The 15410-nt window shown below is 38.2% G+C and overlaps 1 protein-coding gene across 2 annotated transcripts in view; it reads left to right on the top strand.

Annotated features, from left to right (window-relative positions):
- Positions 1 to 15410, top strand: part of LOC132122787 (small G protein signaling modulator 2-like) — a 52896-nt gene that overhangs the window by 15858 nt on the left and 21628 nt on the right. For both annotated transcript variants that reach the window (XM_059533201.1, XM_059533200.1), the window contains exon 3: positions 7499 to 7667. In XM_059533201.1, the coding sequence (XP_059389184.1) occupies positions 7499 to 7667 (169 nt within the window). The remainder of the gene's footprint in view (positions 1 to 7498; positions 7668 to 15410) is intronic.

Here is a 15410-nt window from a genome sequence, read left to right as displayed (position 1 = left end):
GATTTAAAGTGTTAGCATGTTTATTTATACATCAGTAACAAGTTTATATTAAATTTATGTAAGCATGCATGCAAATGTCTGTGACCACAATATATATATATATATATATATATATATATATATATATATATATATATATATACAGTACAGACCAAAAGTTTGGACACACCTCATTCAAGAGTTATCTTTATTTTCATGACTATGTAAATTGTAGATTCACACTGAAGGCATCAAAACTATGAATTAACACATGTGGAATTATATATGGAATTATATACATAACAAAAAAAGTGTGAAACAAACAAAAATATGTCATATTCTAGGTTCTTCAAAGTAGCCACCTTTTGCTTTGATTACTTCTTTGCACACTCTTGGCATTCTCTTGATGAGCTTCAAGAGGTAGTCACCTGAAAGGGTCTTCCAACAGTCTTGAAGGAGTTCCCCGAGAGATGCTTAGCACTTGTTGGCCCTTTTGCCTTCTGTCTGCGGTCCAGCTCACCCCTAAACCATCTCGATTGGGTTCAGGTCCGGTGACTGTGGAGGCCAGGTCATCTGGCGCAGCACCCCATCTCTCTCCTTCTTGGTCAAATAGCCCTTGATGCCTTCAGTGTGACTCTACAATTTTCATAGTCATGAAAATAAAGAAAACTCTTTGAATGAGAAGGTGTGTCCACACTTTTGGGCTGTTCTGTATATATATTGCACAGAATATATTAGCAGCAACAAAACAATTTTGATTAAAAGTTGAAGAAAAAACTAAAACTATTTAATATTTTAGCATTTGGTTCATCAATTTTTTAAGCATTATTAGCAGCATGATTCCAACAAATTTATGTCAAACCCGGTGTTGGGGAGTAACTAGTTACATGTAACGGCGTTACGTAATTTAATTACAAAATTATTGTAACTGTAATTAGTTACAGTTACTAAGAAAAATGAGTAATTAAATTACAGTTACTTATTAAATTTTTTACGATTACAAAGGGGATTACATTTGAATATTTACACACATCCACATACAGATTTAACTGATTTCTTTCCCAAATTGCACTGACTATTCTGAGACATACCGCCCTAATAATTTCCAGGATGCGGAAATACAGTCTGGTTCGTAGAATCCAGTCATAAAAATGGAATGCCTAACGCGGACGGAATATGCCACATTTTGGATGACTAAATCAAAAGTAGGTCAGTACACTTGAATCAAAACATGACATCGACTAGTGTCTGTGAATAAAAAGCCCCAAAAATGCAATATATGACTTGCACATTCTGCGTGTCTGTGGAAATCAGGTGCGGACTTGACACCGGGAGAACCGGGTCAATTCCCGGTGGCCTGGCAGCCGATTTTGCCCCACTATTTAATATCATTATTGTATAATTGCCTGCCGAATGTACTAAAGCGATCATTTGCGAATCCGCCATTTGATAATTAAATCTCTAATAAATCATGAATTGTTAGTCATGACTCGCGCGCTCTCCGCGCCTCCGCCAAACGGTTTGGATCAGACTCAGAGTAATCAATGCGAGAGAGAGAGAGAGAGAGAGAGAGAGAGAGAGAGAGAGAGAATAGAGTGGACTGCTGGAGCAGAGAAGCAGAACTCCTGTTCAGGGTTTCGGGTCAGTTTCATCTGTAAAGATGCTTTTTTGTCTTTGTTTTTTTATTTATTTAATCAAGCAGCAGCACGTTGCTCACCAGTCATCACTCAAAATACTATATAAAGGACATCATTATTATCAGTTGTAATGTTATAGTAGTAATTTAGCTGAAAAAAAATTCCAATTTTTTTATAGGTTTAGGGGGAGCTACGACAGACAACAACACAACCCTTACGAAAATTAACATTTTAATATTTAACTATAAATCCAGAGAAAATGGTTACTATTGTTTAACTGTGATAACCAAAAATGTAAAATTATTTTACAAATGTATTTATTTAAAAATAAATACAAATCCATTTGCAAAAAAAAAAAGGTTATTTTACCTTTAAATAGGCTAATAAAAGCATGGTAATTTTTTGTAAGGGAAAAATATGACTCGTGTACAGTATTAGGATTTTTCTATAAAGATATTGTAGTATTGTAGAGTATTGTATTGTAAAGTATAGTTTTGTTCAATCTTGAGTATATTAAAGTCAAGAGAGAGATGGATAACAGGGCAGAATAAAGAGACTGAAGAGAAAAATGGAAGTGAAGGTGCAGTTCAGGAGAGAACTTTTAATTATTTTGCATGTCCCCAAATTAAAGATTTAAACCTTTTTTATGTCAGGTCCATACAAAAAATAGTTTTGTCCATGAATTTGTTTGTATGAGTTTGAATTTTTTTCCCAGTCCGCCCCTCCTGTAAATTAATGGCAAAGACATGGTTTCATTTACTACACATAGGCCTACTGAAGCTTGCAGTGTTTTCAACCTCTGCCGCCTCAGTATATGAGTACACGAGCACATAAACATAATTTCTAGAACTGCTCTGTGTCACTTCATGTGCATTTTACTTATTTTGAGAAAACTATCATCATATACAGAGACAGCAGTTTAAAAAAAAACACCAATGTTTCAGGAGTTTATTACACAGAATACGTCACATGCTTATTAGATAACTGTATTTAAGTTGATGTATATGCTTTTATTTATTATTCTTTAATTTTCACAAATTTAGAAAAGTAATCAAAAAGTACTCAAAAGTAATTAGTTACATTACTTTAATAAAGTAATTGAAAAAGTTACACTACTATTACATTTTAAACAGGGTAACTTGTAATCTGTAACCTATTACATTTCCAAAGTAACCTTCCCAACACTGGTCAAACCTGATGATTATTCTCTCCAGCATGATTTGAGATCCAAAGAACATCTTGAGTGTCACTGGAAAAATATCTGACGTCAGATGATTTGTTTTAACAAATTTGTTTATTCAAGGACCAAGAAACAGTGCCAAATTGAAATTATTTCTTGAAAGCAGGAATGGGGTGAATGCATCTTAAACAGGTGTGTGCATCATATATAATTGTCTGATTCTTTCATGCTGGGTTGTTGTAGTGTGTGTGTGTGTGTGTGTGTGTGGACTGCCATCTTGCAAGGCTTCCTGGTGACAGGAAAGAGCTGTGTTCACACTTGACTCCTTTCACAAAAACTATGGATTGCATCTATTAATAATAGAGGTGTCTAACTGTTTAAACTCAGCTCATTCTCACTTCACTGAAATAGCATGACACTTCTCTGGGTGCTGGTGGTGCCAGTTCTACTTAAAAAAAAATAAAACAAAAAAAAAATTATTTGAGTGCAACATCTATAGAGCATGATGGTTTGTCATCATGAAGAAGATTCTGTCTTTACCTTCTTTTTGAAACAACAACAGTTCCAACGCTGTCAAGATCCATAAAGGACCAAAAAGCTCCACACATCATCCGAGCTGTCTATATAACCAGAAGTGTCCTGAAGCCATACAAGAGCTTTGAATAATAAACAGACTGAAATTTACATCGTTGTTGACAAATAATATTTCCCTTTTGGAGAAAATTCTCCTCTACAATGTCGTTCAATTGAAAGTGTGACTTGTCATTACAGCTAGAACACCATAAACCTTAACCAGACACCATACTGAATTGCATCTGGATGAAAATGATGCTAAGGGATAGACACGCAGCCTTTACAGTGGCACATACTATATAAAAGTCCTAGATCACGTAATTTTCACAACTTTCAAAGCTGTTTTATGACATCAGAAAGATGTTTCATCAGCTTAACCATCGGTATGTTATTAAACAACCCCTGAACACACTGCACTGCCATCCCTTATAGCCTCGTTGTCATTCCTGTCAGAAACAAATAACAGCAAATGGATTTTGAACAACATAAGGATGAGTAAATAAGTGTTATTTTAAATATCATTTATATCCTGTAGTAGTAATTCATATTTTGAAGGTTTTTAAGTTTTCATTTAAATTGTAATTTAGGTTTGAGTAACTTTGTGATGTGCTTTTTTATTAGTTTTCAAAATTTCTAGCTAGCTAATTTATTCGTATTTCAATTTTAGTTTTAGTACATCAACTAAAACAACTTTTATTTTAGATAGTTACCAATGGAAAATTTCGAATTCTCATTTTTTAAATTTGTTTTTTAATAAAATATTTACATTTTATCTTATTTCCGTTTTATTTAAATGACTGATTTAAAAAAAAAAATAGTTTTAGTTAACAATAACAACACAAATATTTCACTCAATAATTCATCCTAATTAGTTGAATTGAATCAAAGTAATTTAACTGAATCGTATTGAATTGCATACTCTTACACACTTTCTAAACCAACACTTTCCTATGGAAATGATCAGTTCTATATAGTGCCGTCCAGTGGAAAATCTCATCTTCACCGGTTGCAATTGGTATTTAGATGTGTCTGTGAACACGCTGTTTTCCGTAAGGCCGGTGCTTGAGGACACAGCCTGAGTCCATACTGAGGGACAAAGATCAGGCTGATTAATAAGTACAGCAGTGCTAAACCCTCTTTATGCCAGAGACCGATGAGTCACTGAGCCTCTGCCATTGTCTTTCTCCGCTTTTATTCTACTTTTTTAATCTCTTTTTTTGGGTCTGTAGTTTCTCTCACGCTCTCTCCCCTCTTGTTTTTTCACTCTTCGTCACTTTAACTCTGGCTTTCTCCTGGCCTGCCCTCTGCCCTTGTCTAATCTTTTTTTTTTCCTATGGTCATCCAACTCTTTCTCAAGCCCCCCGCGTCCCCCTGTCGCCCACGCTCTGTGTAGCTGCCGAGTACCTCAGTAATGCAGTTCATTACTGTCTGTTACTGTGACTCACAGCTTGACTGCACAGTCACAGGTGTGTTTCCCTACAGACGGCAGCGATCGCACCCAGCTGCCGGCATCCAGCCCCCCACCTCTCACAGAGATGATAGTAGCTCAGATTACAGCCATCGATCAATGTACATAGTCGCTTGTGAGCGCGTTCACGTGTGTGATGTCATAACATCTCAAAAGCTGAACTCAATACTGTGATGTGGATCAATACTATGGCTTTTTGATGATGTGCTCTCCTGTATTCTATTGACATGCTCTGTCTTATGGTTAATTGTGCTTCTAGCATAATTAGATCTTCTTCTCTAACATGCCAATGTTGATCTATGAACTAACTGCTTTGTAATTTGTCTTGAAGAAAAGTAACCTATCAATAGCTTACATGTACTGTAGTTGTATAAACTGGGATGGAAGTAAGTATTTAAAAATTACATGCTTCAGCTTCTATGACTAAAAGAACACAGGAGGCTTTTGGTCATTAATGTTAATGAAAGATGTAAAACAGCATTATTTATAGTGGTTATATGTCTAATTCCTTTGCTTATTAAATCCAAATGTGGTTTGTCAGATCCTGTTCTCAGTGCTGTTCTTATTGGACAGAGGATGTTATAGTTGAATCATATGAAGCCTTTTAATGAATCTGTGATGGGATACTGATCTCCCGTATGCATTGTTTCTATGAATCAATGCATCCATCCAGAATCTATTTGGATGTTTCTTCAACTTTTGGTTGATTTGTTATATTTTATATACTCTACCATTCAAAAGTGTGGGGTCGGTAATTCAAAAATACAGCATATGGTCAAAAATACAGTCATTTAAAATGACTGTTTTCTAGTATAATATATTTTAAAATAAAACTTATTCTTGTGATAGCAAAGCTAAATTTTGCAGCATTACTCCAGGCTTCATTTTCACATGATCCTTCAGAAATCATTTTAATATGCCAATTTAGTAGGCTACTCAAGATACATTTCTTATTACAATCATTGCATTTATGTTTGCATTTAATCATTTAGCATATGCTTTTATCCAAAGTGACTTACAAATGAGGACAATAAAAGCAATCAAGCCAACAAAGAGCAACAATATGTAAGTCATTTGACAATACTTATAATATGAGATTAGCATTAGGAAGACAAAGCAGTCTGACATTTTTTGGAGCCGGACATTAGTAAAGGAGAAATGAAATAGTGAAAATGTGTAAAGTGTGTTTTAAGAGTTTATTTATATGCATATGCATTTTCCCTGATACAGTCGTATGCATTCAAATGTGTGTCGTGAGCTTGAGACCAGAGCAGCTTGTGGGTGTATGGATGCATGGAGGAGGCGCTTAAAGCAGCAGGGACCAAGAGATTATGTAAATACATCTCCAGGAGCATTCAGCACTTTGTCTGCACGTTTGATGCTCAATGGATGATGGTTCCAAGAAACACAGGAAGTGCCATTTCTGTTAGTGTCTATCAGGGCATTACTGTTCTAATCAGAGCTGCTTTTGGGAGAAGACAGTTATCGTGCTGGGTTCTCAAGGGGGAAGCACTCAGCAGCCACTTAGATGATTCATCTTCTTGTATGTTCTGAAATTAGAGGTGTAGATTAGCAACATATTTGCAGCTTGTTGATCAGGTCTCCTTCTGCAAGGCTGCACAACTTCGGCTCTCTTATACGTTAAACGTCTTATTCAAAAAACATCTACTAGAAAACTCTACCAATGGAATAGTGGTTGAATTGCACCAGGCTCTCAATGCCCTTGGATGTCAACTACTGTAGACCAATGCAATACCCATTTTCCCTTCTTCAATGTGCAATTTAACTTTCTAAATTTATCAAACAGGCTCTTAACAGGAAAAACTTGAAGCTGAGAACGTTTAAGCCGCTGCCCCGGGTGGCACAAACCAAGCAATAAAAATGCTATTACCACCATAAACATCTGATTGCTTTCACAAATGCTGTAGATAATGTGACATGCTCAGATATTGATAGCATCAATCATGTGGCGAGTCGACAGGTAGACTTAGTTGTCATGGCAAATGCAAATCTCATAACTAGCCTTTCATTGCAATCATGTAAAAAATAATCTTGATTTCATTTGCCGTGAAGGTTTCTTCATTTATCTTAATTTTTGTTGTTCTTGGCGCATGTGCACTTGGCTACTTGTCAACAAAGATGGACGCATGCATTAGTCGTCCTTTTACAGCAATATGAACATCTGCTCTATTCTTCATTGGTGAGATTAGGGGACTGGGGAACTGTTGTCGTTGTTTATTTGTTTTTGAAGTGAGCACACAGCGCTTGAGGGGACTAAATCCTAGCAGAAGCAGGAGCAGTAACAGGTAGCTCGCCCTGACTCTGAATTACTGAAATATTTAACTGTGCTTCAGGAACCAGCGGTAATTTTTTTCCCAGTTGCATTTGCGCTTCTGTCATGCCTGTTTACCTCACGAAAGGAAAATGAGAAGTATGAGGCAGAACACAATTACTTCTGCAATAGGATTTTCCCTTGCATTGTGCAAGTTCATCTATAGTAAAGCCTCCTGCGAAAGAAATGGAATTGAAAATTTGACATGTGAGAACAAATGGCTGTTATTAAAGGAATTCATAAAGCAGTTGAAAATAATGAGATGCAAATTGCTTAAGTTTATTCAGTGTTTGATCTTTGCTTGTCAACTCCTCCCTCTGTTTCTGCAGGCTCCATTGAGGCTTGCTTAAGCCACCTGTTGAAGCGAAGAGCGGCGGGATTCCTCCGCAGCGATAAGATTGCCGCCCTCTTCACCAAGATTGGCAAGGTGAACACCACGGCGAGTGAGATCTGCCGCAAGGTTCAAGAACAGCTACAGCAGCAGGCTGAAATCACCAGGTCTGACTTTTTATTGTGCACAAATTATGTGTGTTATTCCATAGAAATTATTAATCTTTTTTTGTAATCTTTTCATTTAGTAAACTACATTTGTGGAATTACTTTCTTGTCAACTGACATCATCTAGGCCATTTGGGCTATAGGCTAATCTTAGTCAAAAGGAATATAGCTTATGTTTTTGACTGTTTTAGTTAGTAATGTAGCTTTTACTAACCAAAAAACACACACACTTATACAGATGATGCCAGTGTCGCCATGCCACCTGCTGCTCTCTTGTCTGATAGTTTGGTTGTTTGTTTGGTAATCAAACAGTGACGCCCTTGTGGTTTATGATCTCTAGTCTCTTTTGGATTTTCGGTCAGCATTTTTCAGATGTGGAGTTTGTTTTACAATGGACATTCTGGCGTGCATTTACCGCTGGTCTCTTAATAATCCATGGAGGAAGCGCAGGAGGAGATGCGGTTCTTGGGGAGGACTTGCAGTCAAGCTGAAAGCCCATCTCCATGCAGGCTGTATTTCAAGCCCTTTTCTCAAAATGCTCTTGGATCAGGCTCACTGGTGGCTTCGACCTGTTCTTCCCCTGTTCCTGCCCTCCGTCCTTGGGTTGGCCTTTTCTCGGATTGGCTACTATCTCCGGTGAATTGGAACGGCTCATGGTGTGCTGTGTCCGCTGTGCAGAGTGTCACTCTCCCCTGGCACTGTTGGTCCACCCAATATGGTTTTAATCAATGCTCCTTCAGTGGTGAATAAGACTTTTCTGGTGAATGACTTCTTTGCAAAATTTGGATTTTATGTTTATAACTGAATCCGGTATTAAGGATGGCGATCTTATACCTTTTTCTGAATTGGTCCCGGTTGACTGTACATTTTTAACTCCCCTCGCCAAAATTGAAGAGGGGGTGGGTTAGTGACTTATGGAAAAATCTCACCGTGCGCAATGTCGCTCCATCCCTGTGAATATCTGTACCAGCTTCGAAGCCCAACTTCTCCATCTAGACTGGAACGGTCCTGTCTGCTTTGGGGTGGTCTACCGTTCTCCACATTCAGTTAAGGACTTTCTACAGCAATTCACTGACTTCACTGGTAACATTGTCACTAAATTGTATCGCTTTGTATAGTGGGTGATACAGTGGGTTAAAGGCCCCACTCATATCCACGGTCATACTCTGGACATTGTTCCTTCTTATGGGGTTGATATTACTGATATTACTGTTTCGGATTATATGCTGTCTGATCATAAGCCTAATTTATTTTCCATGTCTCTTCCTAGTCTTTCTCAAGTTTCTACTAAAGCACCATCACTGTCTCGGATTTACTCTCCTCAATTTGGTGTAATTTTTCTGTCCTGCTCTCATTTACTCCTTGACTCAGATCGGACTTCGATGTGGACAAACTCAAAGCTCAGTCTGTTAAATAGTGTCTGGCTCGATGTAAAGAATGAGACTGCTCCTTTAAAGACTCTAAGCCTAAATCTGAATTGTGGCATACTGCTGAGACTCGGCTGCTAATGCAAACATGTAGAAAGGCTGAGCGTAAGTGGAAAAAGGACAATTTACACATTTCACTACAGTTGTTCAAAGACAGTTTATTGGCTTATCAGAGTGCCGCCAAATTGGATAAAGCAACTTATTTTTCTAATTTTCCAGTCCAGACCTAAGATTTTGTTTTCTGTTATCAATTCTGTTATTAGTCCCCTGGTAAATACTGTGTCTGTTGCCTCTGCCACTCTTTTTGAAAGCTTGTCAAGGTTTTTTTTAAGTACAAAGTAACTAGGACCGGTAGCTTATACTTCTTCTATTGAGTTGCCTCTCCCCTCGCCGGATGTTTTTGATCCTGTTTCCCTTCAGTCACTTAAAGATAAAGATAAACATTTTCTTGAGTTGAAACCATCCTCTCCTTCATATGATGCCATCCATCCTAGATTTTTAAAGCAAATTGTTGATTCGGTTGGACCGGGCCTAGTTCTTTTTTTAATAAGTGTCTCTCAGCTGGGGTGGTTCCTGCTAATCTGAAAGTGGTTACTGTCACACCTTTCCTCAAGAAGCCTTCACTCAACATTTCGGTTTTAAAAAATGATCGCCCTATCTCTGTTTTACCATTTATTTCTAAGGTTTTGGAAAAGATTGTGTTTTTCCCAACTTCAGTTTTTTCCTGCTTTAAATAGTCTGTTTGAGCACTTTCAATATGATTTTAAGGCTGCCCACAGCACTGAATCTGCCCTTCTGACAGTACTGATATGAATGATTCTGTTATCCTCGTTTTTTTATTTATCAGCAGCCTTTGAGATTATTAACCATTCTATATTAATCAATAGACTAGAATCTTGGGTGGGTCTCTCCAGCACAGTTCTAAAGTGGTTCCAGTCATTTTTATCTGACAGGAAATAAGTGGTTAGGCTAGGATAATTTTTCTCTCCTCTGTGGCGTTCTGCAAGGCTCTATTTTGGCCTCCACTTCTTTTTCGTTGTATATGACCTCTGGGCTCCATTTTCAGAAAACACAGGGTGTCGTTTTATTTTTATGCCGACGACATGCAAATCTATTTACCTTTTAAGAAGAATGATCCACTGGCCAGGACTGCTCTCTCATCTTGCTTAGACGAGGTTAAATCCTGGCTATCTCAAAATTTCTTATCCTTAAATGAAGAAAAAAGGAAGTGATCATTTTCGGTCCATCAGAAAATATGAAGGACTTCAATCTTGACCTAGGACCTTTATCAGCTTTTAGATCCTCGCAGGTACAGAATCTGGATTTTCTTTTAGATGACTCACTAAAACTCCGTAAACAAATGTAGACTGTGATTGTATCTAGTTTTAATAAGCTCCGTACACTTGCAAAAATTAAGCACTTTCTCACTGATAAGACTTTGGAGATTGCTTTTCATGTTTTTATTACATCGCATCTTGATTATTGTAACTTTTTATACTGTGGCATCTCCAAAGCTCAAATTGCCCATCTTCAATTGTTCCAGAACCCTGCCTCTAGATTCCTTTAAAAAAGGAAAAAAAGGAATCAGGTCACCCCGCCCTTGAAGGCCCTTCATTGGCTGCCTGTTCAATTTAGAATATATTTTAAAGTCTTAATATTTGTTTTTAAATCTCTGCACAATTAAGCACCCATATATTTATCTGAATTGCTGCATCAGTATACCCCTTTGAGAAGTCTAAGATTTTGTGACCAGAACCTTCTTTTAATTCTGCATTCCAGTCTCAAGCATAGAGGTGACCGTGCCTTCTTAGTAATTGGGCCTCACCTTTGGAATGACTCGCCGGTTGAGATCAGAATGGCCCCCAGCCTGACTATTTTTAAGTCTCTTTTAAAAACTAACTTTTTTTTTTTTTTTTCCTTTCTGGTTGCAGTTTTGTATTCCTAATTTTATGACGTTGTTTCTTACTCTAAAGCACTTTTGTCAGTCTTGTGGCTGTTTTAAATGTGCTATATAAATAAAGTAAACTTGAAACTTTATAAAATCTGATGAATTAATTTATGGAAGTTTGCAGATTTACAATTTACAAAGTTTACAAAAAAAATCTGAAAGAGATTACAATGGTATAGTTCCTCTGTGTTGTTATAGTCATACAGTAGCTGGGGTTTTGGAATTCTATTAGAATGATTTTTGAATCTTTGTATAGTTATAGTTATAGTTATTCTCTTCGTGAACAACACTTTATAGTACCAACTGCAAAACTCACACTCTAAATTCATGACATTGGTTTAACTAAAAGTCAATATTTATCACGATTCACTCTCAGACCACTTCAAAGGCAATGTTTTGTCTGTGTATTTTAAACTGCAATAGGAGAAAACATTGAAAAATTACATTCTTTTAACTGCCTCTTATTCTGGCTATTAATATGAACTGTAGGTAGAGATGCTAAAAGACAGAGAGCCATAAACTGGATCTGATAATATTAGTGATATAAGCAATGCTTTATGACTGATAAGCTGTTCAGACGATGATGAAAGCAGGAAGCAGTTCTCATCTGGTGTGTGGAGAGGCATGATTTGCTGCTTCGTTGGGCTTTAAACCGAAGACTGGCTCTGTAGCACTCTAAATGAGGAATGGTTTGGGTGGATGCTTCAGGGCTTCGGTCAGCTTCTTATTTTCCCATTAACTCTCCATTAGCTGAGCCACATGGCCAATGTGCCACTAAAGAGTGGACCGCTCTGGCCTAATAGCCACAATCTCCAGGTGACTCAACATCTCTGTTGTGGTCAGAGATTAGTTGAAGCCACTTTGGTGTGTCTGTACAGTAGCCGCTCTCACACCCATTTAAAGCATTAATGTAGAGTGCTGCAGGTCACATGTTCTGTGGTGTTCCCTGCCTGTCCATTTTAAGCATCCCTCCCCCACCGCACTCGCTCGGTTACTCACGTTACCACAGCAACACCATGGTGTCACCATCGCTAGAGCAACAAGATGCTCGTTGGTTATTGAATACCTCTACCGCAGCAATTCAGGCCTCAGAATCAGGTCTAATAAAGCAACTCCATGTCATTACTTTCTTATGCAAGAGAGTTAAATTGCATCCAAAACACATTTGTACTTCATTGTTTAAATGATTTCATTTATTGCACCTGTATTTAGCTTCACAATTATAATTCATTTTTTAATAATTAAGAGTCTCTTTACTCACTAAGGCTATACTTATTTTTTTATAAAAAATACAGTAAATACAGTAAAAATGTGAAATATTATTACAATTTAAGATGACTGTTTTATATTTTTAGATATTATTTACAAAAAAATTGTGATGGCAAAGCTAAATTTTCAGTGTAACATAATTTACATAAATCACTCTTATTTGCTGATTGTTGCTCAGTTATTATAAAAAACATACATTTTTAATGCTCAATTATTTATAATGGTAAGCATATTACAGATTTCTTTCAAAAAAATCTTAATTAGATACAGTATTAGTAATCTGTAATTAAAACTGACAAATAAACATGGATGTGAAGGTAAAATTATTGTATTATGTGTAAATTAGCTTAAAGCTAGTCAGCCAAGCAAAAGACAAACAGTGCAACAATATTACAGTTGTGATTTATGTAATGTAATTTGCAATTCAAGTTGAAAATTGGCAGTGGAAAGTAGCGTCTGTATGTTGCCATGAACAGATAAATGTGTGGTTTAGCGCCATTATAGAAAAATATGTGCTATTTGTGGATTCATTAGGGACTCAATGGACTCTTTCTCGCTGCATCCTTATTAATGGGCCTCTGAAGCTGCACTGGATGCTCTACATTATTGCTCTTGGAGCAGAAATGCAGTTTCATCACCATAGCATCTGCATAGCTCATCTCAGGTGCAGGGATTTATTTGCTTGTTTATACTGAATGTCCACTGCTGCGGCCAGCACTCACACACACCGTGTAAGTGGTAGGCCGTTATGCGATCAATGCTTATGTAAATCAGAGAAGATGAGGGCGCTGTGGCGCAGACAGCAGACTCATCCATCTCTGGTGTGCCTGCAGCTGTGGTGTAGTGTGATATCCGAGCTGGAGGGAGATTGATGGCTGTGGGGCGTTATTGGCTTACGCCCATGATGGACTCTCTCATCGGTGGACTCAACATTACAGCAGTCCTCCCAGCTCTCCACAGACTCTGAATGGATCTCAGATGGGCTTAGTCACAGAAACTGGCTTAAAGGAATATTCCAGGTTTATTTTCAGCCTAAAGCTGGGATTGTTAACCCCAAAATAATTTATTTACTCATTCTCGTGTTGATACAGACCTGTATGATTGTCTGCCTTTTGTTAAACATACAATAGTTGAAGAACAATAATTGTTTTCATCCTTACAATAGAAGTCAGTGGGGTCCAAAATAACAATAAAGAAAAAAAAATCTACCTAGAAAAATAAAATACTTTCTTTTGTCTTCCACAGAATAAAGAAAATCATACAGGTTTGAAATGACATGAGGATGAGTGAATGATGACAGATTTTTCATTTTTGGGTGAACTGTTGCTTTAAGTCATTATTAAGTCACACCCCCCAGCTCTATTCAATCTTGGCTTTCTACACTAGCTTTTGACAGTGCCCTAAAGCAAATTTTTTTTTTGATCTTCTGTGATTTCTTCTTTTCCTTAAGCGGAGTGACGAGTCTGTCACCCTAGAGCTGGAGTCTGGCTTTCAGCTTCGTGTGTCGCTGTCGCAGCTGGTTAGGACAAAAACTCATAGGACAATTAACATAGAAAAGATACCTTTTATCACGTCACAGCGTAGTGGCACATGTAGTTAGGACAGGGTGTTACTGTAATGCTATGATGCTATCTAAATCCAAAACATACGGTACTGTTCAAAATTTTGGGGTCGGTAAGTTTTTTTTCATGTTTTTAAAAAAAAAAGTCTCTTATGTTCACCAAGGCTGCATTTATTTGCTCAGAAATACTTTAAAACTTTAATATTTTGTAATAGTATTAAAATTTAAAAGAACTCTTTTCTATTTTAAATCACGATACATTTCTCTCAGGATTCTTTGATGAATAGAAGGTTCAAAAGCACAGCATCTATTTGAAAATCGAAAATGCATAGAAATTTATAGAAATTAAATTTAGCCTTACTTTTTGTCAATTTTTAATGCATCCTTGCTGAACAAAAACATTAATCTCACTTACTGATCCCAAACTTTTGAATATTAGCATAATGGTGGTTCCCTTTCAAGGGAACTTCGAACTGCGTCCTCTGAGGGGACACTATGGGGAACACCTCGTCGTGACCCGTGTCTAATGCATACTTTGAAAAACGCCAACGTGTTGGCCGGTGACAGCCTCTGACGTCACTACCAGCGCGACTATAAATACGCGCCCGTAGGACCCGTCACTATCTTCTTCGTCTTCAGTTGACTGTTCTGTTTGAAGCGTGCATCTGAGAAACTACCAAAACGGTAAGAGCAATCTATTACTGTTTTCATCATGGCTTCCACTAGCAAGGCGTTTAGACAGTGTGTGCATCTGTGTCAGCGTTATCTGACACCCGATGACACACACACTCTTTGCGTCTCTTGTTTGGGCGAAGAGCACGCGCGCGATGTCCTTGAGGGGGCGGTCTGCGTGCACTGCGAGCGTTTCTCTCTGAGAAAGCTCCACTCTCGTTTGTCTCTCTTTTCGAGGAAAGAGGGACAGCCATCTGGATCCCGCGGCTCAGGTCCCGCCGTTGCCGAGGCAAGGAGGAGAATGAGCTCGTGGGGATCACAAATGGATCTCGCTGAGGAGTGTAGAGAGGGACCTTCCCTTTCACACTCTCCGGCGGCGAACGAGAGCGAACTTCGGGAGGCAGATGTGGTATCATTAACCCATTCTGACACTGAAGTTGGTGCTCTGCTGGGTTCTACCCAGGAAGAGCAGGAGATGTCTGAGAGTGGTGAAGAAGCTGAGGCTGAGCCTTCTCAATCCTCCTGTCCCGCGTATGAGGAGCTGTTAGAGGTTATGGATCGCGCCACGGCAAAATTAGATTTGCCATGGAAGCGTGCCAGTAAGGTGCCGCCCCGAGGTCGCCTCGAAGAAAAAAAAAAAAAAGAAAGCTGAGCGGTACTTGTCTGACCATAGCCCTCCAGCCCAGGTGAGCCTTCCATTCTTGCCTGACTTACATGCAGAAGTCGAAAAGGAATGGAAGAGGCCGTTTTCCTCTCGCATCCACCGGTTTCAGCATACGAGCTATGCTAATATCGAGGGCTTGCATGAGAACGGCTATGAGAGGATGCCCCCTGTAGAAGAGAGGCTTGCTATCTCTCTGTGGGGC

Source organism: Carassius carassius, chromosome 41 (genome assembly GCF_963082965.1).
Source record: "Carassius carassius chromosome 41, fCarCar2.1, whole genome shotgun sequence".
In the NCBI taxonomy this organism is placed as follows: Eukaryota; Metazoa; Chordata; class Actinopteri; order Cypriniformes; family Cyprinidae; genus Carassius; species Carassius carassius.
The sequence above is the reverse complement of the archived record's forward strand: the minus strand, read 5'-3'. Positions and strand labels throughout refer to the sequence as shown.